At 31.8% G+C, this 24213-nt stretch overlaps 4 protein-coding genes across 7 annotated transcripts; 1 reads left to right on the top strand and 3 right to left on the bottom strand.

The window, feature by feature from the left end:
- Positions 1 to 2621: 2621 nt before the first annotated feature.
- Crz (corazonin) lies at positions 2622 to 7939 on the bottom strand. The gene is made up of 3 exons (XM_033332667.2): positions 7796 to 7939; positions 3005 to 3232; positions 2622 to 2811 (listed from the first exon to the last, which is right to left on the bottom strand). Exons 1-3 carry the CDS (start codon positions 7925 to 7927, stop codon positions 2701 to 2703), a joined length of 471 nt encoding a protein of 156 aa, XP_033188558.2. The 5' UTR covers positions 7928 to 7939; the 3' UTR covers positions 2622 to 2700.
- Positions 7940 to 10122: 2183 nt separating this feature from the next.
- On the bottom strand, positions 10123 to 13382 carry LOC117156019 (mitochondrial fission regulator 2). 3 transcript variants are annotated; one of them, XM_033332670.2, is made up of 5 exons: positions 13229 to 13382; positions 12689 to 12876; positions 12478 to 12614; positions 12171 to 12408; positions 10123 to 12071 (listed from the first exon to the last, which is right to left on the bottom strand). In XM_033332670.2, exons 2-5 carry the CDS (start codon positions 12814 to 12816, stop codon positions 11912 to 11914), a joined length of 663 nt encoding a protein of 220 aa, XP_033188561.1. In that variant the 5' UTR covers positions 12817 to 12876; positions 13229 to 13382; the 3' UTR covers positions 10123 to 11911. The 3 variants fall into 3 exon arrangements, with proteins under 3 accessions (XP_033188561.1, XP_076476241.1, XP_033188559.1); XM_076620126.1 differs by having other exon boundaries at positions 12496 to 12614; positions 13091 to 13230; XM_033332668.2 differs by having other exon boundaries at positions 13091 to 13230.
- Positions 13383 to 13884: 502 nt separating this feature from the next.
- On the bottom strand, positions 13885 to 21998 carry Edem2 (ER degradation enhancer, mannosidase alpha-like 2). 2 transcript variants are annotated; one of them, XM_033332517.2, is made up of 17 exons: positions 21865 to 21998; positions 21752 to 21797; positions 21366 to 21466; positions 21122 to 21161; positions 20916 to 21028; positions 20669 to 20822; positions 20461 to 20589; positions 20216 to 20387; positions 19975 to 20132; positions 19789 to 19893; positions 19359 to 19703; positions 19095 to 19259; positions 18929 to 19027; positions 18502 to 18819; positions 18215 to 18428; positions 18019 to 18131; positions 13885 to 17216 (listed from the first exon to the last, which is right to left on the bottom strand). In XM_033332517.2, exons 1-17 carry the CDS (start codon positions 21996 to 21998, stop codon positions 15492 to 15494), a joined length of 4131 nt encoding a protein of 1376 aa, XP_033188408.1. In that variant the 3' UTR covers positions 13885 to 15491. The 2 variants fall into 2 exon arrangements, with proteins under 2 accessions (XP_033188408.1, XP_033188407.1); XM_033332516.2 differs by having other exon boundaries at positions 18911 to 19027.
- A 448-nt stretch (positions 21999 to 22446) lies between these two features.
- Positions 22447 to 24170, top strand: Trmt112 (tRNA methyltransferase subunit 11-2). The gene is made up of 4 exons (XM_033332518.2): positions 22447 to 22586; positions 22910 to 23199; positions 23313 to 23414; positions 23750 to 24170. The coding sequence occupies exons 2-4, from the start codon at positions 23122 to 23124 to the stop codon at positions 23942 to 23944; spliced, it is 375 nt and encodes a 124-aa protein (XP_033188409.1). The 5' UTR covers positions 22447 to 22586; positions 22910 to 23121; the 3' UTR covers positions 23945 to 24170.
- The last annotated feature ends 43 nt before the right edge of the window (positions 24171 to 24213 follow it).

Here is a 24213-nt window from a genome sequence, read left to right on the forward strand (position 1 = left end):
AGAAATGGCGATGTTTCCTGTCACGATGAGCCCTGTCGGTTCAAGAAAATGAAAAAATAAAGCAGTCGATTCGTTACGACTCAACTCTGTATTACAACGGTCACGCGTACTCTACGTTCGACGAGTATATTCGTCGCATTTTAGCTACACGCTTTTCAAAGAGGTGGCAACGGCTGAGCGGTTAATCGGTCTCCTCACCCTTTCAAATCACGAGATGGATTTAGAACCGCTGTTTCCGGCAGATCCGTCGTATTTATCGATCTTTTTTCTTTTCTTTTTGATCTTACGCGCTAATCCACATAACACACCTTTATACGTTTTATCGTAAAAATGTCAGCGATTAAAGCTTTCCGTGTGAAAAAGATTTTCTTTTCCTGGGATAGACGTTCGATCGTTGAATGAATTTAATTGGGAATAAATTTCAAGGAAAGTGAAAATTAGAGAAATGATACACGGTAAGACGGAAAGTAGGAAGGAATCGTACTTATACACGCACACGCGTCCGTATAAAGGAGCATTATCAGGAAATACAGTGGCCGTGCATGCGTATTGCAGGCACGCCAGGCACCACCCTATAAAGGACATTGGCGTAGGGTTCTTCGGTTATTCCCAGAGGTATTAAGAGAGAAAAGCGTTTCGCATGGGCACGTGGCGGTGTGTGGTTGCTCCATGACTGGTTGGAGGAAGAGGGTCACCTATGGTTGCTGGTACACCCAGTCCCATGGTACGGTGACGACGCTTTAATATTTAATGCGATTAAACTCATTTCGACCCGCCTCCCGTAATTGGTTTCTGATTAACAGCCAAGTTTTAAGTGCATTGCCCGTGCATGATAGTTATACGCGTCCTGACGCTATCAACTAATAACCGTGAGTGCTCTCCTGTCTGTAATGTGAACGCTCGCACGTGAACCGCCATTATTCTTGCATTTATAATTAGCCTTGCATTTTATTAATTGCACCGCTGGCTCGTGTTCGCCCACGAAAATTAGCGGGGAAATTTTCGATTAACGCCAATCGGCCAAATAATTGACACAGAGCCATCGATTATTTCTTTCTTTCGTCGGCTGGTCAGCTTCGGAAAACAACCATACGCTCATAATCAATTTCGCGACAAAGGACACACAGATATTAACAGAATATTCGCGGTTTGCTCAATTTTTCATTGAAATATCGATTTTGATTTTCAGATTCGAGGAAGACGGGAACAAAAAATCTTCGATTCGAAATTTTCGGCCTAGCTAAATTTTGATAGATGATATTACGCGTAAAGACGTAGAAATTTATTTGAAAAATTCTCTACATAGACACCACCTTGTGTATATGTTTCTCGTTTCACGAGAGAAAGAAGAAATCTTATTATCTGTTATGTCAAATAAATATTCAGCCTTAATTGGTCAACGAAAATACAAGATCCCCTGTATCGTCGAACTCGACAGTCGTAATGTCGAAACCAGTAATTCCCCTCGTTCCTGGCGACGATGTTTCGTATCTTGTATTCGGTGTATAGCGAAAATAGAAAGTCTCCAAATTCAGGCGGTGAATTGCAGTTGGAGATAAGTTGTCCATAGGGATAATCCATGGACTCAGCAGGTGTCTCTATTCGCCAGGGTTTCACTCCATCTTCCGTTGACAGACAAAATCCCCTACGGCGTGCAGTACCAGGCCACCGCGATCTATCCTATTGACCGTCTGTCCAATTAGGACAGCGAAAACTTAATTAACCGATCGGATGGGCCCGATGAAAACTGGATGCGCCGCGGATGCCCGCGAGGAGAACTCGATAATTAATACAAATCCAGATATGCTGGCGGTCCAATAAAAACAATTTGCCCGTTAACCATGATTGATGAACGATTACGCTTTAAATCGAGCCGTATATCAGCGCGGAGGCGAACTATACACGGGATTGAATAATTGATGCCGATCGACGATAGGAACCGGCTGTAATCGAACCAGCGGAAATAGATACGAATGAAAATCGTCGGAAGACAAGTTGTACCGAAGCAATACCACGGACGAGGCAAGAAAAAGCGCGTCACGCAAAGTTCAGCGACACTCGATTCCACAAACACCGTCGTCGTTCTTTTCGCACTTTGAAACGGAACCAAATCAAATTTAGAATTCGGCAAGATAAAACAGGACGAAAGTAAGACGTTTTAGAAGCACATCCTGGAAATGAGCGGGGTATCCGTTGGTTTCCCCATTTCGAGTTTTTGATCGTGTTAGTCAGGTTGGTTAAAAAAATAAATATGTATCCTTTGCGACTTGACGTTTGTTCCATTTATTATCGCGTATTGAGACAAAACACGATTTTGTTCCGTTTCCAGAAATACAGCATACCCTTAATGTTAGTCACAGCAGGCCAAATTACAAACACGTTAAAGTGATAGACTGTTATTTGATCTTTTCTACTTTCTCTATTTGCATTTTTCTTAATTTCTATTTACGATTTATCCGAGTCCAATTCAGATCGAGCAAACGAATTATTTGCGATTATTTCGGTCCTCGCCTTCGAGGATCGTAAGTCACGCGTGGATCGCGCGTTTACGTTTCTCGAAAGGAAGAAAATTAAAGGATTAGGGTAGAGGTAATTAAAGAGGCGATCGCAAGGTGTCGGTTAGAGTCGCTCTTTATTCGATAATACGTATAATCCGGAATTAATTAAAATCTGTTACGACGACAAGAATAACATCAATAATTAGTAATTGTTATTAACTGGAGTAGGCTGTCGATGGAAATAATCGGTGATTGTATTTTCAGAGAAGCCCTTTTTTCCAGAAACAAGCAGATCGCAAGGTACCTGAAACAGCTGTAAGGAATTCAGATTTTCGTTAATGATACAAAATAGTTCATTAAGAAACTCATGCTAGTGCGATAAATATAGAAATATTCATTTGCAACAAATTTATCCAAATACAAGAATATATCACGGTTTTAATATTTTACGAGTAATTTCGTTGCTAAACAATGCTCGATTTTTCTTCCTTTCCGACATCGCTTACTTGGTAGTTAATATTTCCTTGAAGCAGCAATTTCAGCTTCTGTAGCTCGCAATTAGCAAGGACGTTATTCGATTGGCTTATATACTTGTTGATCGCATTTACTATTTCCTTAAATATAGATGTCTTTTCATTTGTCCAGTCAGGAATACTGAAGTGGTACGACTGACACGTAACCGTCATTACGGTCAGCGACAAGATGAACAGAATTAAAACACGAGCGTTTCCCATCTGTAAGAATCAGAAAAATACATTCGTCAAACTATAGAGAGAAAATATTTCATCGGCGAAACGGAGAATTTCAAAATGACGATATGTACAATAGTTAATTGCTTTTATTTTCGCCGGACTTTTCGCTCTTATTTTTCGAAAGAACCTTGCGAATATGAGTTTTGAAACATACGACGAACATGATGAAAGTTTGACATCGTTACGGATTTAATCGAAGCCACGAAAGTTGCTGTATCGCGTAAACCAAATACTGTTGTACCGTTTCATAAATCGAAACGAAAGCGTACTACTATAGACTATGGATCGCTATCGGGCTTATTTCTTGGCGGCAGATTCGAATTAGTTGCTTTTTCTACGATCCAGCCAATGGAAAAGGCAGCTTTATCCGCCGATGTGCAGCGAGCGCGAACGTAAAACAATGGACACAGTCGAAGCGTCACGGATGACTTGTTGGATCAACGATCCGTTCCACGTCCGACAATTTAAAGTCCCATAGGCCAGACTGTTCGATGCCCGCGATCACCTGTTTTACTTTTACGTAATTTACTTTGATAACGCAACGAATGCGACGTAGCTGGTACACGAGCGAGAAGAAAATTAGTTTTCAATTGAAATTCTCGTTCCATCCTTCTTTTTTTTTTATTATCGAAATATTAAAAATTAAACGAAAGAAAGAAAACTTTGTAAAATGCTTTTTGATGAATGCACGAATTGGCGTACGTGGTCGCTATCAACGAAATAAATATAGTTGCGTCGAGAGAGATTTCATTTCACGAATCGGTATCGGCTGTCTATTAGCGAAACGAGGCAACGTTCTTCCGTAACTTTCTATCTTTCTCTCAGAAAATTGCCGTAAACCACGCTTTACGACATTTTGCACACGTTTTTACGCTATCGACGAAATACAGAAGGAAAATGCCGAGTTCTTAAGCAACGATTTACAATCGAACATGGTATTGCACGTGATGCAACGAGGAATTAAACGGAACAATTGGCCATTGTGAAACTCGCCGGCGCAATTTTCGCCCCGTGCAAACGAAATCGCCGATGGAACGTCGCGAAGTATAATGGACGTGGTCGTGTGCACGGGACAACTTGAATACGATGGAAATTTAATTACGAAGCGCGCAGATTTAATTGCAATATCTTCGCTTAAATCTTTTGCTATCGACATCCTAATTTGTTCGTTTAACGACCACTCTGCAACATTTATTTCCAGGTACCGCGCTATCGCAGGATTTTTATTCTATCGCTATACGCATAATACTATGCTGTTACTATGATTTATCGGAAAATAATGTCGATTTTCGTCGTAGCGTTTTAATCGTAGGACAAACGATTGGCTCGTCGCTTTTCCTATTGAGAAATAATGTAAAGTGATTGACCGAATAATAGAAAATATTCGACCGGTATATACTTTATCTTCTTATACCAAATTATTCGATTATTCTTTATTATTATTCGATTTGTTCTTTCAGAGCTTTGAAATTTTCCTCCACTTTCTGTTTGATTAATCGATACACAGAATATTCGCATACAGTTTACGATGCATCTTTCCGGATCCTAATCGTCGTGTCGCGACTCCATTCAATTTACTGACCGGCTACTTGATCGCTGAATTTTATTCGAAACTTCTCATCGTACACGCGATTCTGTAAATTTACGAGGAAACTTACGATGACTACGCGCACAACGAACTCATTCCATTCGTCGTTTTCCAAATTAGCTGACCGACTGCTGCTCGATCGGCTAGTTAATCTCGCGAAATGATAAACGTGAGAGGAGAAAGACGGCTGTCGAATGTTACCGTGCATTTACTTAATATTCACGCGTCTCAATCGAAACTGCTTTAATGGCTACTCGTCTGGAAGTCGATTCCTCTTGCAAACGCTTCGGAAGGCCCGTGGAAGAAAGAGAACGAAGAAGAACCAGTCGTTTATCTGGCCGTTCGCCGACATCTACGTACACGCGGCGTCACGTGAGGTTTTTTCGAAAAATTTTAGAGTACCCTCGTACATTTCCACGTGCTAATTTTAAAGGAACCATTAACGCTACCCGCGTCCCCGGTCATTAAGATAAGAGTAAGTGCTACTAAGTGTCCCGTGGATAAGAGACGTGACCAGCATCTCTGTCGCATAGAAACGAGCCATTTTCGAGCGTGTCATCAAAACGACGCGAAACAGGTCCCCGTGTTTCGCATTGTTCGATCTTGCACGATGACGGCGAGTATAAGATGTGTGGCGGATCGGTATCAATAGGACGCAGACAGGTCGAGGCATCTCCTCCCAGGGGATCCGGACGAAACGCTTTTCATCCGCCACATTGGTGACCACCGACAACGAACACGCACCTTTGGAGAAGGAGTCAGAGAAAAAGGAGCCAACCACCGACGACGAACACGCCAAGCAGGTGACCGGATACGAGACGACGACCAAGCCAGGAAATGTAGCCATTGCAATAGTTCATGGGCATCACCTCCCGCAGCACGTCAGAGAAAGAGACAACCATCTCGTCCCCACGACGATCAGCCTTCCATCATCGACGACGAGCCATTCCCTCTAACTTGTATCGCGCTATATAGCTTTGGGGTCACGCTATAGCGCTAGGGGGAGGCTGTGTGGCGGATCGGTATCAATAGGTCGCAGACAAGTCGAGGCATCAACGTGGCGCAACACCTCCCGGGCGATCCGCTGGTACCAACCGCCAACACTAGAGGGCTACGACGACAACGAGTCTGTCTAACTCGCTAGCGGTCGAATATACGAGCGATTGAAATACCGCACCTGGCGAGACTCCCTCTAAGTCTAAGGCAGGGACTACCGGGCACAGCCTTACTGACGAGTCCACCGGTAGTCCCGGGACGAAACGCACGACTCTCTTTTCATCCACCACAGATGGAACGTTTATTCCAGCGAAGGACTTGGTGGCCGATTAAGCTGTTCCGAATATGAATTCATTTAAACGAGAAACCCTAAGCAGAGCAGAGAATCGATGAACTCACGCTCTACTTATAAACCGGAAATTATAGTATGTTGGCTAGCAGTAAACCAGGTGCTTACGTATTTCTTATTCGACGCATTCAGATAAATGGAATATCGGAGTGTCTATGATTCTCCCGTGAGAATTCAATTGCTACGAGTCCCTTGCGTATGAATTGATTATAAAATTCAAAAATTTGGAAAAATTGATTTTTTTATTTGTTTATGGAGGATCTTGCGTCGCAGAGTCGGGTATAGCGTAATTTGAATGAAATCGATCACAAACATTAGATATTTACGATAGATATCTTAAGAGATAAATAGCATTTCTATTTTTCTTCGCAACTGATTTTCTTCCTTTTACAAAAATGTTTCTACTCTCCTGGTTACTTCGACAATCTCGAGGATTCTCGTTACATCTGTCTGGCTCGATCGAAGATTATTCTTTGTTACAATCGCGTGCAATTTATTGTTTCGACGATCATTAGCCTCGCTCGTCTTGCTTCAATAAAAGTACATTTATTACGTATTATTTTGCATCCTGACGGCTCTATTATCCGCACGCGGTTCCTTAAATTTGCTTCACGAGAAACGTAGTCCAATTTCCTTGATTGTATTCCCTCTTGCTTTTTCTTACCTCGCTGTATCTCGCCAAAAAGCTGTTTTGAAATAACGTTTCTATCCTACCTGTTAAGGAAATTCAAGGATTTGGAAATACAAATAATTGACTATATTTCACACACAACAGCTATACATCTATATTATACTCTGAAGAACGTCTTGCACACACGCTTGTCACCAACCGACTATCCAGAATCTTCTAACGGCAGTCTTTTGTCTCAACTAAGACCTGGACGCCCTCTGTGACCTTTACACACACACTCTCATGTACAGTGTAAATGTGTCACTTCCCTAACACTACCTTGTATAATTTTACGTAATTTATTAATTATGTAAAGACTAAGTAATTTTGTGTTCATTCGAGATTCATTTTTATCGCGAAGTTAAACTTGTATGATCAAGATGCTCGATTTCGAAGAATTCTTACTAACGAGTAACGATAACGATAAATGAAACACATTTCGACTATATTTCATCGAAATTTTTCACAAATATCTAGAGTCCCTGATTTTTATTACAAACACTTAATCGATATAAGCGAATGAATTAAAATAACTCGGTCTTTAAAGGATGTTCTTTGCCATTGTCGGAAATTAGGAGATCTCGTATAATTGTTGCACGCGATAACCGAGTTATCGATGCGGACGAAACAACGAAAATGTGGCCGTATTCTTATTACGCAATATGGATAGAACATAGACTAAACAGATAACTAAGTCCCAGATCGTTTCATTCGCGATAGAAATACCATGTAGACGTCCCATATAATTGTAATTTAGATTTCGTTTGCTTTACATTATGAGATAAGGTAGATGTTATCTTGCGAATTATTTAAAGTGCGAAATACGCAGGCAAACAAAATTCTAATATTTAAATACCACGTTCTCACGAAACAGATATTTTAAAATTGAACAAATATAAATGGAAAATGTATTCGCGATAGAAATGATAGGGCTAATGTTACCTTAAAAGCTCTGATACAACGTCCCAACGTCTGGCAAACACCGGAAGCACCTCGAAGAGCACAATATTGCAAATTCAAGATACTGTGAACCATGATCCTTGCAGGCTGCTTTATATAAGGAAATTCTCTCATACCCTTCGTTCGTAAAACTTATTAAAACACCACCCCTTCTCTTAGTCGTTTATACGATATTATTAAAAGTTTGGGGTTAGATTGGGGTTAGGTTGGGGTTAGGTTGGGTAGGTTGTTCCTATCAATAAGTGATAACGAAAGCAACAAAGTCCCTAATTATCGTTAGGTAACATCATCATAGTGAGCTCAGCAAACCGTAGGAAATTTTATAATAAATCCTTATTGAGAAGCAAGAAGTTTCTAAGGGGTCATTAAAACTGTGGCGGATCGGTATCAATAGGACGCAGACAGGTCGAGGCATCAACGCGGCGCAACACCTCCCGGGCGATCCGCTGATACCAACCGCCAACACTAGAGGGCTACGACGACAACGAGTCTGTCTAACTCGCTAGCGGTCGAATATACGAGCGATTGATACAAATATCGCACCTAGCGAGACTCCCTCTACGTCTAAGGCAGGGACTACCGGGTATAGCCTTACTGACGAGTCCACCGGTAGTCCCGGGACGAAACGCATGACTCTCTTTTCATCCGCCACAAGACCTTAAAACAATTGTCTCGCTGATAGTTGCCGAAAGAACAAACGATACATACGGAAAATTTGATTTTAAGACAATGGAATGAATACTCCTGCGAAAATGTGATTTTCTCGATGCTTTGCAACTGTCAGAAACCTTTTCTATCTTTTATATTTTTTAATCAAGTGCGATAACTGACTGTTAGGTTTGACAAACGTTATATTCGTGGGTATTAAATAATATGTCTGATCGAATAAAGGCTACAAAGTGGGAGATAATATATATAAAAGTAAAGATATAAAATGAATGAAAAAATTTAGAAAATGATGCCTGACTGCAGATTTCTATTTAAAAATCTATCAAAGGGAAGAAAACGATAGTCTTAATCAGGTATCATTGGCTAATTGAATGTAATAATAATATACACAGGGGAACTCGAATTACGAAAAATGAAACCTGGCGGGTTCGTCGCATTAACCTTGCAATGCATCTTCCATTCGGCCAACGCGTCCTTTGTTCTCTTGGATGAATCTTTTTGATGAAGAAATTTCAAATAAAGACAAGGAAGACGATTGTCTGATGATTACGAGATAAAAAGTGGAGAAATATTTTACTCAAATCATGGATCCAAAATTTATCTAATCGAATAGAAAATAGAAAGTAGTAGAATAGTTTTTGAAAGTGTTAAAATTCTGAAAACTTTCCAACAAAACTAATATGAATCCAACAGGTTTTTATTTTCAGCGATATGGGTTCAACGATTGAGCAGTACCCCATTATATGATTTCTGCGTATACTCAACATACACAAGTTTGGCTGTATATTATTATTATGTCATCCGACAATATATAATGCGTTGAACCACATTGAACGATAAGATTTCCAATAAAAAAATTGTCAATTTTTTAAAATATATCGCCATCGAAATTAATCGCCAAATATATTCCAAATATCAGTTTTCTAACTGGTCTGAAAGTGGATGAAATTTTGCTTACAAAATTTCACCAACCAGATAGAGAAACAGACAAGTAAGCTAGATAAAAACGACTAAAAATCAATGTCATCAATTTTATCAATCAATTTAAAAATCATTTCACAGAAAAATGTATATAATATTATAGGTATTAATGTTAAATAATCTTATAGGTATTAAAGATGTTAATAAGTATATTTCTTTTAAGAACAAAATCAAAATTTTGATGTTATATGTACTTAAAATTTATTGTTAGGACCATTTTATTATTTCAATGGATAGTGCGCCTAGTGCAATAAATAAATACATATATACATACATACATACAATATCATTTTATTATTTCAAATTAATTAAACTTGTTAACATGATCTTCTTATCTAACTAAGATATTACATTTAAATAAATTATTGTTCTTTTATATATAGAATTAATTTAAACAATAAATTAAATATCCAAATAACTTATCATATCAGGACTGTCATTAATAGTCATTAGTTTTTCTGGTAGTATATATATCTACATATATATATGTGCTATTCATATAAATAAATAAATTAAAAGGATGTCATAATAACATTGTCAATGAATGCAATCAAATGTTCGTTAAACTAAATCCAATCTAGACAAATTAAAATATTAAATATAGAAAATTTAATGAATTGTAGTCTTATGTAAAAAATAGATACAGGAAAAGTACTCTGTTTATTGTTTAACAATAACCTTTATTTTTCAATCATTGATAAAAGCTTCATGTATAAAACAGATCTTCCATACGATCGTAATATCTTTAAGGTACACTCAGTCTCCAAAGTCTACTATCATATTCTTTCCAACTGAGAGTTACATTTCTTACACACATTCATGTTAGAAAATAGTCAAAAACATGAACTTTATGTCACTTTTATAAAGAATATCAAGAATTTAAAAATATTTCAAACTTGAATCAATTAAAAATCACGCTATAATCCTGGTACAATGAAGCAGTTCTTAAATTCTTTACACGAGCTACTACTATTAAGTTGAATAAACTTAAACTTTATCAAACAGTGATATTTTAAGAACATGATATCAAAAGACAAAATTCGTGATCTTCGTTATGCGTTCTTATTATGCGTACACATACTACTGAGTATTCATTCATTTACAATTATGAAAACATGTTTCATAAAAGGAATTACATTAATTGTCCTATCCATTGTGTTAACAAGCCTGTGCTAATGTTTTCATCTATTAAGAATATTCGTACAGCTTTCTATGGCACAATCTAAAATATAAAGTCAATGGATGATTTTAATATCACAATAAACTCATCTAGAAAATTAAACAAATAATTTTGAATAAGTTTACAATCATATAATATGGCGCTGCATTGTGCCTAAGCATCTTAAATTAAAATTATAATCTATCTTTTTCTTTCTACTAAAGAGGAGCTTAAACATGGTCTTCCTTTAAAAAAAGATTAAATCTAAATATATATATATATAATATTGAGTTGCAAACTGTACCTGCATTTCTAATTGAAAATTCTATAATTTATGCATTTTTTACAAATTTCATATAAAACATAAAATTATTATTATATATATTTGCACGACCTATATTTGGAATAAATTCGTAATTAATAGTTTAAGAATTGCATCTCCTAAAAAATTTTTAAACTCATGCAACGTATATTAAACAATTCTTCTTTACCAAATAATTTTGTAAATTAAGATTATAATTACTTATGCATTAATTATTTCAGTCCACTATACAAAGTATTATAAAAACAAATTAAATAAATTCTTTGTACTTCTATATCCTATACCTTATAAAATAAGGAAACTCTAAAATAAATCATTCATAGTTATATAAACGTAAAAGCATAAAAATAGAATGGTGAACAGTTGCCCACAACTTCTTAAAAATAGATTCAACTCTAAGTTCAAGCCTAGTTTACTTATTTATGTTTGATTTTACTATATACCTATCTAAATTAATAAAAAAATATAAATTTTACGTATATAAAATGTGATATATACGTTCCAATAATTTGTCTTTTATAACTTCAATGAAATACTACATATTCTGTATTTACATTAAAAGTATAGTTAGATCATCGCTTCATGAAAATTTTAATATTATCTGATCTACCATTTTTTATCAGTTTACAACCCAATATTTTTATCAGCGTCAGTATATAGAATACTATCTTTGGTTAGCTCATCTATATATGTTTTAATTGTAATAATGCTCTTTAAAAAAGATAGTATTACTTTCTAAAAATTAATTTGTAACACGAAACTAATATTTTTGTAAGTTTAAAAATGTTTGATACGTTCGTTTTGTTGCTTACATAATCCTGTAATGACAAATTGAAAATATTGCAGTATTTTGATGGTGTAAACAAGCTGATTAATCAAACATATTATCTTGTCATTAATATCATCCAAAATGTTACATGACACCTTCATTGTACACAGTGCACATTGAAAAATATTCAGTCTATTTTCACACATCACTTGAGAAAGAGTCATTCATTGTCAAGTTAGCTGAAGAATTTCTACTATCAGCTGAATTCATTGCAATATAACGTCTTCTAAGTATTTCTTGTAAATCATTGCATGGACTGTTGTCACGCTTTATACGAAGTGGTCGTCCTCCAGGTGATCTAAGAAAATATACACCAATAATATACACCATTCATTTATAAACCAATACAATTTATAACTGTATTAACAAATAATTATAAATGTAAAACATAATTTACCTAGAAATTGGCTTTAATTTAATGCTGTCAATGTCCTTCAATACGTCTGTCATAGATGTTTGAGAAGCAAATGGGCCTCTTTTGCGATCTTCAACTTTATGATCTTGTAAACTTGCTCTTCTTGCAATATGAGGAGTTGGTGGTGGTAGTGGTGGTGGTGGTGGAGGTGGGGGTGGTTGATTTGACTCTATTATATTTTCACTATCCATTTCATTTGTTAAAGAACCAGTAGATGTATCTGCACAAAACTTTAGTTAAAATAGGTTTGAAACATAAATAATGAAAAAGATATTATATATATACATACGCCTAGATTGTTTATTACTTTTAACTATTGCTGAAACTTGTTCCCTAAGTTCCTGAAGCTCCTGTTCCAGAGCAAGTAATCGAACTTCAGATCCAAAACTAATAGGCTCCAATAAATCTGGCCTGACATTAGACATTCTAATATTGAAACATTATCAAATTAATCTGTTGAATTAGTGGAAAAAAGAAATTCAATAAATGTATATAGAAACCTTGCAGGACCATATCCATTTGTATCTGCATAATTATTACTAGTTTCTTCGTTAATCATAGAACTTGTCATTGAATGTAAAGGTGTAACACTGACATATATTTTTGGTGGGGGTTTCAAAGGTAACATTGAACCAATTCTACGAACAATGCTCCTTCTTTTTCCATAATATTTTGGTGGTTCATTTATCTAAAACAAATATTAAAATTTTGTTTATTTAGAAGTAGATAAAATTGTTAATGAATGAAAAAGTATAACTAAATTTCTTTTAAATATCAATTTAAAATAAGAATGCATTTCATATAAATTTGTTAAATATTATCAGTTAATGAATTGCATGGTTAGTAACACATGGTAATCATATACATACTCGCTTTCTATACAACAAAAAATAATTTCTTACCTTCGACATTATTTTTCGTTTTTCTACAAATTTTTTATTTTGCTATCCAACTATTGAAATGAAATACTAATGTATACCGAACATTTAATAGAGTATATCAGGGCCATCCAAAATTCGAAATTAAAATAGCTTTCTTACCACCGACGCAAGGCCAACATCTGACGACAGGTTGTCGTAACTCGAAAGCGCAAACTCCAATGAAAAGCGGCTTTAAGTAAAACAATTGCAGTGCAATTACAGTTTTTATAGCAAAATTCACTACAATCCTTGTTTATTCTTCTTCGTATCTGTAATTGCAATCATAAAATATTCTTTGTATATACCAATATTAATTACAAATTAGTAATTTCTTAGAATATGATATTGCTGTCCATACACTTAATATTGTGTTTCATTTATTTTTATTATTTTCCAAAATTATAATATTTATTCGTAATAATAATTATAGATAAAGGAATGAAAAATTCCTTATACAATTTATAATAAATAATTATTATTTATAATACTAATTAAATAAAATAATTTGTAAAATATCGATAGTAATTAATAACCAGGAATTTTTAATATCAATGGTTGAAGTTATGATACTGTTACTGTTACAATAAATTATTATTTTCAAATAAATTAAATACTTTACAAAAATCTTCATGTTTTTCTAATTCTAATATCATATTCATGAACAAAATTTAAAAATTTCATGGATTAAAATATTAAATGAATGAAATTAATAATTTAATTTAAGAAATATTTACATGAAAAATATGTACTTCCAATATCCAATCATTTAAGGAAAATTCTTTGTAACAGTAATTTTATTTGTATTTATTAATATCACGTTCTATTTCTGTACCAAAAACTTTTAACACATTTGTATCATATACATATGTTTGCTCCTCTTTTTCCCATATGATAAACAACAAACAAATCATGTATATGTGTATATAAATATAAATATATATATATACATACATCAGTTTGTATATATATACACATACACACACACAATCGATCTATGCAAAATAGTAGCTAGTTTAATATACAATAAACTTTGTAATGTCCATTTTGGCATTCATCATACAAACTTTATACGGTAATTGCAGAACACAGATACTTATTATATACTTATTTATATAATATTTACATTTACAATCAAAGTCACATTCTACAGGATTGACCCAGTATAATTTAGGATATATGTGTATATCCCAAATTGATTTGATTTAAAACATATGTATTTCTTGTGCATTCTATATGGCACATAATAAATCCAAATTTTTATATTATAGCTTTAAAATTATTTTACAGAATATGCAATATAATTTGTAAACATGTTACAAATAGAAAACAGAGTATACATACATATATAGTTTTAAGGAAATTAAGATGCTACAAATTTCTAATCACTATTTGATCTATTACCACTTCCATTGTTATTAACTTTTCTATATGACATGTATATACATTGTTATTTATACAATTTTATGTACATATAAGGCATAGATTAATAAATAAATTTAAATGAACAAAAATTTTTGTATTGCAATTGTTTCAATAATATTGTTATAGAAAAAAATGGATAGTTTCAAAGAATGATATCAGTAAGTTTTATATTTACCAACTTCTTTCCTTAACAAAATATAACATGTATGTACTTTAAGAAAGTCAATGTAGTACTACTGTATTTAAGAAAAAGATTTACTTTTATAATCTTAATTAGAAATTATTTGTTAACCATTACTTCTTATATTCTTATTTAGAATACGAGTTAAAATTACACTGTAAACAAATAGTGTAATATATATTATTTGTCAAAATATTCATTTACATTGTTACTCATGGCACATATTTTAAGCACAAAAACATGAGAAAACAAACCTGCAATTACAATAATGAAAATTATAATCCTTTACCTATGGAAAAAAACAATATACCATCATTGTACTGTCGTAGTGCACAAGAAATATGCTATGTTTAAATGGTATATATAAAATTTACATTCATTAGAACCTTAACAGAATATTCTGTCACAACCTCATTAGGATAAATGGTTTGCGCAGACTGTTTATCTGTATCATACAGTTTCTCTTTTTCTTATAATTTCACTAAGTTATTTCAAATAAAAAATGAAATGAAATCAAATTTTTTCATAAGCACCAGTTTAACAGACTTTAAGTATTGTTCTGATATAATCTGGTCATCATATCACTTTTTCATTAGATAACTAATTCTTTCTTAAAATGGATTTCATATAAAAACATTAAAGCTCACTGCATACATGTTCAAATTTTGTGCAAAAATATCAAATGTAGTATGAATGGGATTGCCAGGCTTGTTGGAGTGAGAAATTTGTTCACAGTGTCTTTTAATATATATATTCGATCTTGAAACCTAAAAGTTTTCATTATAATTCATCGTCGATATGTTTACTTTTGTGTTTTTGTACATCGACTTTCTTACTTTTAACTTCGTTTGTATATTTTTGACTATGTTGCAATTTATTTTCATCTACAGAATTATAATTTGAATTGGAAGTTTCTAATTCTTGTTGAATATCAATGGACTTTGTATTCCCTTCTTCTTTGGATATTTGAGTTTTACATTCTTTAGGCAGTTTAGAAGGTATACTTTTATAATTATTTAATTGTGGATCAACCACTTCTTTTTCAATCTTTTGTAATACTTCACTATTATCTTTTCCTATTGTTTTAATATTCTGAGAACTTGTTTGTGCATCCGTTACTTGGAAATCATTGTCAGTAAGTAAAGATTCTTTGTGTGCTTGTTTGTCAGCACTATTATTATTAGTAACTGTTTCTTTAAAGTCGATATTATTTGATTGTACATTTTCTAAAGAATTTGTAATTTTAATAAAATCTACCAAAGAATCTATATTTTTTGTAAAGTCTTCAATTTTATTTTTTATAAATTCAATTTGATATTTTATTCTATTTTTTAATGTATCAGCTTTACTTTGATTTTGAGAGGAAACATTCAAAACTACTTTATTTGAATTAACTGCTTCTTTACTTGTATTATCTGCTATGTCTCTTGAAACATCAATATGTTCTTGCAATTTTCGAATACTATCTTGTTCTGAATTTTTCACAGCTTTTTCTATTTCTGTTAATATAAAATGTTCAAAGTCTTCAAATTTTCCTACTTTGACATCTTCATTTCTTTTAGATATTTTAGAAATATCATTAGATTTCATTTCTGACTTACTACTTTCATTGTTATCCATCATAAATTCTGTGATCACGGAATCTTGCTCCTTAGGTTTTTTTAATAGATCCAATTTTTCAAAATTTTTCAGATCTTTCTGCCAATTATCAATTATCGTATCATAATAAGAATTTTTATCTATCATCGACTTTTCTAAACTTTCTTGCGCTCCATCAGCTAATATTTCACGATATTTTTTATGCACGGCTTTATTAACACGATCTAACAAGGCAAGATGCTCTCTGATAATTTCATCTTCCATGTCAAAAATACCTGGTAACAACTGTCTCAGAAACTTAAAAATACCAGCTTGCGCGATATTAAGTTCGAAAATCTTGAACAATTGTTCAGTATTTGGACTCCCAGATCGCATTGTCTGCAATATTGTTGTAACCTTTTTCATATTTAAAACCATAATATCCATTTTTGTTAACAAATATTGTTTCAACAATTTTTGTTTGATAAAATCCATTAATTGGTCCATTTTCATAATGGACGGATTTGGTACAACTACAGCTAATTCTTTTAAGAACCACGCAACTTTATCTCGCAAAGATACTTTTAATATAGTACCATCCCCACCTCGTGACTTTACTATCCAATTGTAATAACTTTCTAATATAAAACTTCTGATTTGTAAGCCTGCTTTCTGTTTTACATCCAAATATATATGGTTAACAAAAACTTCTTTCAATTGTCGCCATTGTTTCTCTATTAACGTGTTATCCTCCGATTCTTTCCTAAGTGAAACAGATATGTACGACGAACTGATTCTTACTTCTCCGCCAAGAGAATCTTTGATTATTTCAGCACGTAGATCGTAAAAATAGATTATGTCCTTTTCTTCTCCTTCGTGTCTAAGCTCAGGAACCAGATCCAAATTTGTCCCACTGCTTGGAGATGTCTGTTGTAAAAAAATATCTCTCGAAATTTAGTTTCATTTTACAATTGCATAGAATAAATGAAAAATATGATTTTAGAAAATTATATATATAACGACTAATGATCCGAAATACAAATTGCTACGAATGCACTCCTAAATTATTGCATAATAAAATAAAAAAGGTAATAAGAACATAAGAAAAATATAATATATATAGTAAATATAGATATCAAACAATTTAATATCTTAAAAAGTATAAAAACTCAAATAACAATTTTCATTACATAATGTTAAGCGCAAGTAAAAAATATCTGTATATCAATATAAATATCGCAAACAATAAGAAAATATTTTTCTAAATAATTAAATATGGGTTTTTATGACTAATTTGAGAATAATGAATATTTTCATCTTATATATAGATATTATATATATATTACATTATATTGTATTATATTATATTATATTATATTATATATATATTATATATTATATTATATATAATATATTATATATTATATTATATTATATTATATTATATATTATATATAATATATTATATATTATATATTATATATTATATATTATATATTATATATTATATATTATATATTATATATTATATATTATATATATTATATATATATACATATAAACACACACATAATATAACATATTCGTAATACGAATGGGAGACCCTCTCTATGGTAAAATAATCATGAAAGTATATATAACCAATAACTTAATACCGCTTCATGTGAATAAAAATCCAAAGGAGAACATACTCAATGATAATAACTGCAAAACACCAAGAAATACAGACCTGTGGTGTCATTTGTCGTGTAAGAAAAGATTTTAACGATCCCTTTAACCGTTCGAACATTGATAAATCGGTGGGTGCTTTCAGTTGTGCATCTTCTTTTGAAAAGAAATTGCCTAGTAGAAACAAAGCAGGTCACATATTTGAAACAATAATAGCAAGAAGCATATAATAGGACAAAAGAGTTACAATATCCTACCAAGAGTAACTGTAAGATCACCGTTTGCCACGGCAATTGCTTTTAATAGCTCAGAAGCCTCCATGCTAAACAAAAATACAACGGGAATAGTTACGTCGTCCACTTCTTTTCCATCTCCTGACATTGCAAATATAGGCGAAGTTGCAGCACTAGAACCATCTACATTATCCAACACTATTCCAGCAACAGCACCTGCTTGTTGAATTCGTCTTGCCTGCAATAATATTGAAATAATTAAATAAAAATTGTTTCAAAATACATTCACAATATGGATGGAATTTGTTTACCTTTTCTATAAACATACAGTTACCCCGACCCATTATTGCTATCTTGCCTGCAAGTTTATCTGCATTATGAAGATCGGTGCATGCAGCAGATGGAAATGTAAAAACAACTTTCCCGGTTACTTTATTTAAACCCTGTAATTCTAATCCAAATTGCGCTGGTCCAGCTAACAGAGTAATTATTTGAGGTGGATTCGTGTTTGGTTTTACAAATGTGACAGCTTGCGGTTTAGCTTCAGTTTGTTGGGATTGCATTTTACTTATTTCAACCATTTCTTGCATAAATAATAAACCTTCTTCAGAATCCTGCGGTGTTTTTGCCTATAAAATAAATATAAATACTTTTACTTTGTAAATTAATAAGATTATAATAAGTAAAATGTTTAAGTATTGATAAAATATTGATAAATACAAAGAAACTTTGCTTTACATTAGAAAATGTATGCAACAGTTGAACACGTCCATCTGCCAAAGTTAAAGCCGTTATTCCCATATCACTCAACAGCCTTAAATGTTCCCAATTATTTGCCTACAATAGAAGATAATAAGTTTTAGTGAGTATTTAATACTTCTGTTTAATACAAGTGTACCTTTACCTGAAATTGTGCAGCGCTTAATCTTCTTTTTAATGCATGCCTTGGATACACGTCTTCAACCATGTTTCTCAAAGGCTGTCTTACTGAGGCAGGAAATAGGTGCAGACTATTAGGGCAAGTACGGTCCATTTCATCCACATGTACGATATCTCGCTCAAAATCTTGCTTCATTTTATAAATTATAGACATTAGTTATACTTTAACCTAATATTTTCATGTTATTACATAATTTTTATTTTTTGCAGTTTAACCATTTATACTTACCGAAGAAATATTAGTTCTTATAGAAGCAAGTGTTAATGGCAATAGATGTCCCTCGGTTGTAAAAATAAATTCATCCAAATCTAAAAGTAGTTCGCCTGGCTCCGCGAATAACAGAAATAAGTATTTAAAAGTTTCTGATAATACAAAGCTATCCATTGTATCATCATGCTTATTAGTTCTAACATCTGATACAGCTGCATAACCACATGGTACTCTGGCATAAGTTTGCAGACTTTTGAGTACCTTACGGCCAACTCCTAAATAATAATGATCGCCAGTAGCACGATACAGGAAGTACGTTGATTCTAAAAATTCTGGCCTTAACGGATGATGCCCCCAGTGTACCTAATTATAAATTAAGAAACATATGTATCAATATTAAATTACAGTTTATTTATTCACACAAAAAGATAATAGATGTATTAATAACCTGAAAGTCAGTAGTAAATGCTTCTGGTATAAAATTATGTCTCTGCATAACTTGATATAACATTTCATGCGTTTCTACAGCTGGTTTGATATCACCTTTTAGCACCTATAACAGTAAAATAAAAACAGTAAAAACAGTAAAAGTCAAACATTTATAGACATAAAAACCAAAAAGATAAAAGGCTACCTGCAAACCAGGCCAAAAGGCCAATAAAGCATCCATAAAATTTTTCGAGTTCGTATTTGGCCTGTGCATATGTACATCCAATAACATTGGTCCTTGGCTTACATACTTCATTACTGCTTGATAATGTTTATTGAACCGTCCAAGATATTTTTCATCACCTATATTATGAACAAAAATTTAATTATATTACAATATATTTCATAGTAAGTTATAAAACTACAAATAATGTAACAACAATTACCCAATAAAATGTATGCTTTAAGGCAATACTCATAGTAGGAATCTATACCTGCTCCTACACCAGAATCTCTTCTTACCCAATCACCGGAATGTACATTTAACACAGACCCCATTAAATCAGTACCACGATGACGCATTCTCCATAAAACATCCATCGCTTTTTGCGCTTTTTCCTATTACATGTAATATTACTATTATAGATAAAATTTTCTTACCACTTTTATAAAATATTACAAAACATCATACTTCAAAAATTGGTTCTCCTGTTAACCTTGACAATGCTGCCATTTCTAAAATCATACTACCTGCACAAGCAGTACATGTTTCTCGTGATACTTCCAAAGGTACACCTTTCATACCATACTTTAAATTTATCTAAAAAAGATTGTTTTAATAAGTATTTTTTGAAGAATACCCTTTTATATATAATTACAATTAATTAAAGTATTATTACTCTGCCATATGGTATCCCTGTAGTTGTATTAAATGCAGGTAAAAATCTATATCCTAAATCTTTGGCCAAATTTAGAAGTTCACCTCTATACCATGGCATTATATCAGCTCTTTGTTGTAAATATTCTGCTAGTATGTGACCACTCAGAAGACCACTGTTAAATAAATTATTTTAGAAAGTATTAATTATTGAACAAATAAATATCTATATAATCTGTGGCAATATAAACAGCTGTTAAACATCGTACCCCAGCATTCTAATATTAGTTTCAAATAGAGAAACAATAACATCAGTGTCAAAGCTAACATCTCTGACAACAAGTTTAACTGCATGTTCAAATTCCTCTAAATCTCCTAATACCTAATACATATTAAATGGATAAAAATTAATTTAATATACATTTTGTTAAATATATCATTTTAATATAAGAAATATATGTAAACATTTTCTTACCACCAAAGTATCTAAGGTATCAACCAATGTAAGCGAAAAACTGAAAATAGTATGCAAAAATGGATATATAGTCTTTTAATAAATATTTTGATAATAAATATTACAATTAATACTAAAATACTAATACTACTTGTTGATATTAAAATATAGTAAATCGCCTTTATTTAAAATATAATCTATAAAAACAAGTTATTTTCCAAATTTTTATTTTGCTCTAATATAAGAAATAAATTTTTGTTCTTACTTTCCCAATGTAGAATCTATATCACCTCTGTTTGGTTCTGATCCTCTGTATCTTCCTTTACAACTTAATGGCATTAATTCATCAGCAGGATATGCATTATCCTTGAACACATATTTATAAATAAATAAATTATAAACTAAGTATATAAATTACAAAACACTAACTTTACCTGTTTTAATAATTTCTTAAAATATAACTTATACATCTAATTTACAAACATTAAACAATTATATATATACAAAGCCTGACAATACATTTTACATTTACTATTTTACCAACTTTATATTTTATACATTTTATTAAAGTTTTGAGATATTCATTTTATTTATTTTTTTACTAAGAATTTATAAAACTATGTAAAACAAACTTTTTTGTATAAACTTTACCATATAAGCATTATATGCATGACAAAACATATCCCTTGCTTCTTCCCTATAAGTAAATATAAAAAGTTATTATTTTTGTATGGATGTTATTACTTTTATATGTTCATACAAACTTTAATGCTTCCCGTTCTTCTTTACTCATATATTCCAATGGGTCATCTTCAGATGCAACTAACAATGCTTGTATGCTGCATCCAAACATTAGTAATCCCCAAATAAGTAAATCACAAGCCATTTTCCTTTGCATTACAAAATATACTCCTTTTGATGTCAAGATTTTGTATTTGTAATAGCACACATTGTTTTTTATTATATTTTGTAATTTATTTTGTCAGAGTATCATTATTGCATGATAACAAAATAATGTGCTCTAGTGCAAATTGTATATGCACCAATCTAACACGTTTGTTACTGATAACTTTATCTTCCTGTCTTCTGTAGCATTTTTTGGTAATTATCATACAAGCACCAGAAATTTAATAAAAATACATATTATCACTAATAAAAAAGAAATTTACACTATTTAATTATTAACATTCACTAAACGTAGTTTTAAATATATGTAGAAGAATTAGCAATTGAAAAGTTAAAATAAATGTGTATTACTACTTGTTTTAGGTTATACAAGTTCTTGATTATTTTTGAAGCAGGTTGGTGATGTGTCAAAATATGACTGGCAAATAGTAGCAGAAATATGTAGGTTTAAATACGATACAAAAAGAGATAAATGGGCAAGAATAACAGCTGATTGCGTATTTTCATCAAGGCCAGGTGATGTGGCTACTGTCAGTTTGATGTTCAAACGATTTTCCACCTTGGACTATGATATATACGTGTAGGTTACACACCATATGTTTCGTAATTTATCGTACGAATTGTGACTAATAAAATTTTTCTAGAATTAATTTGATATAATTATTCTGTAAGCTGTGTTTTAAAAAATCTCAACAAAATGTAGTAGATTATTCATAAACAAGATAATAGCATTTTTTCTGAAAAGCTAACCTCCTAAAGTAAAGTGCAATTGAATAGGAGAAATCACGTGACTGTCACTCAATTTATCATAATAAATGTTAAATTTAAATTCTTATAATCTATTTTTATAGCGTGGAAAATTAATCCAATAATTTTCATTTTACCCATATTTTCTTGCTTTAGATATCATAACGAGAACAATTATAAAATTATTATTTTCGTAATAGAATATAGTCGTATTGAACTGTATCTTGAGATTAGAGTATGCATAAGTCGGTAAAAGCCGGCATCAAGAGTAACGTGCAAGGAACTTTTAACACAAAACCTTGACAACAAAATCATAATTTTTTCAAATTATTTCAATTAATAAAACGATCGGATAATATTCTTAAAAAATGAAACTTTTAACACATAATATGTTAACTTCAAAATGCTTGAAAGGTGTAACTGTTGGATATCCCCTTGGGATTGTTGTAAGTTTTACATCTATATACAATTTTAAGGTTAATTTAAATAAACCAATTAAAACATTTTATAATAACGTAATTTGCATTAGTAAGGAAGGACTTTTTACATAAACTTTCAGGCGAAAGGTATTAAAGTGTCAGAAGTAGATTTTAATCCAGAATTTATTGCAAGAATAATTCCAAAACTTGATTGGGCTACACTTTGGAAAGCTGCAGAAAGTGTAAGTTATTACTCTTTTAAATAAAACTGCTAAAGATCTTTAATATACAAAATAGTATTAGTACTTATGTCTATATTTCTTATTATATTGAATATCATATCAAACATATAGGAACTTGTGCTATATAGTTTGCTTTTAATAGTTAGTATAATTTTAAAAATAAAGCTTTTAATATACCAAAAAAAAAATGTTGGTTTACTCACTAAAAATTTAAAACAAGAACTCATAAACTTTTAGTAAAATATTTTTATTATTTGTTTTATGTACAAGTAATAAAGATACAAATTTGATAGCATATATATGTTAATAATAATATACTCTAATTATTAATGCAGATAGGACATGTTGGAGAATTACCACAGACTTTGATTCAAGATTTTGAAACAAATGAGGAATTTTTAAAAATGGTTCATCATATATTATTGGAAGTTGAAGTCATTAATGGAGACCTACTATGTCCAGAATCTGGCAGAAAATTCCCTATTAACGATGGTATACCAAATATGCTCTTAAACGAAGATGAAGTTTAATGATTGATATTGCAGTAATCAAATTAGACGCCATCTGTATCTTTTCTTTTTACAAGTACTAGACATTTATATGTTGTACATAAAATGTTTTATTCTTTTTTATAACATATATAATTTGATTTGATATCTTTGTTATTATAATTAGTATAAAATGATGTAATATAAAATCACTAATTAACTATATAAAAGTTATAGTAAATTAAATAAATATGTAAAATTAATCCTATTACTCTATTTTAACATCTTGTTTAATAATTTCATGTTATACG

This window comes from Bombus vancouverensis, chromosome 7 (assembly GCF_051014615.1).
Source record: "Bombus vancouverensis nearcticus chromosome 7, iyBomVanc1_principal, whole genome shotgun sequence".
Lineage (NCBI taxonomy): Eukaryota > Metazoa > Arthropoda > Insecta > Hymenoptera > Apidae > Bombus > Bombus vancouverensis.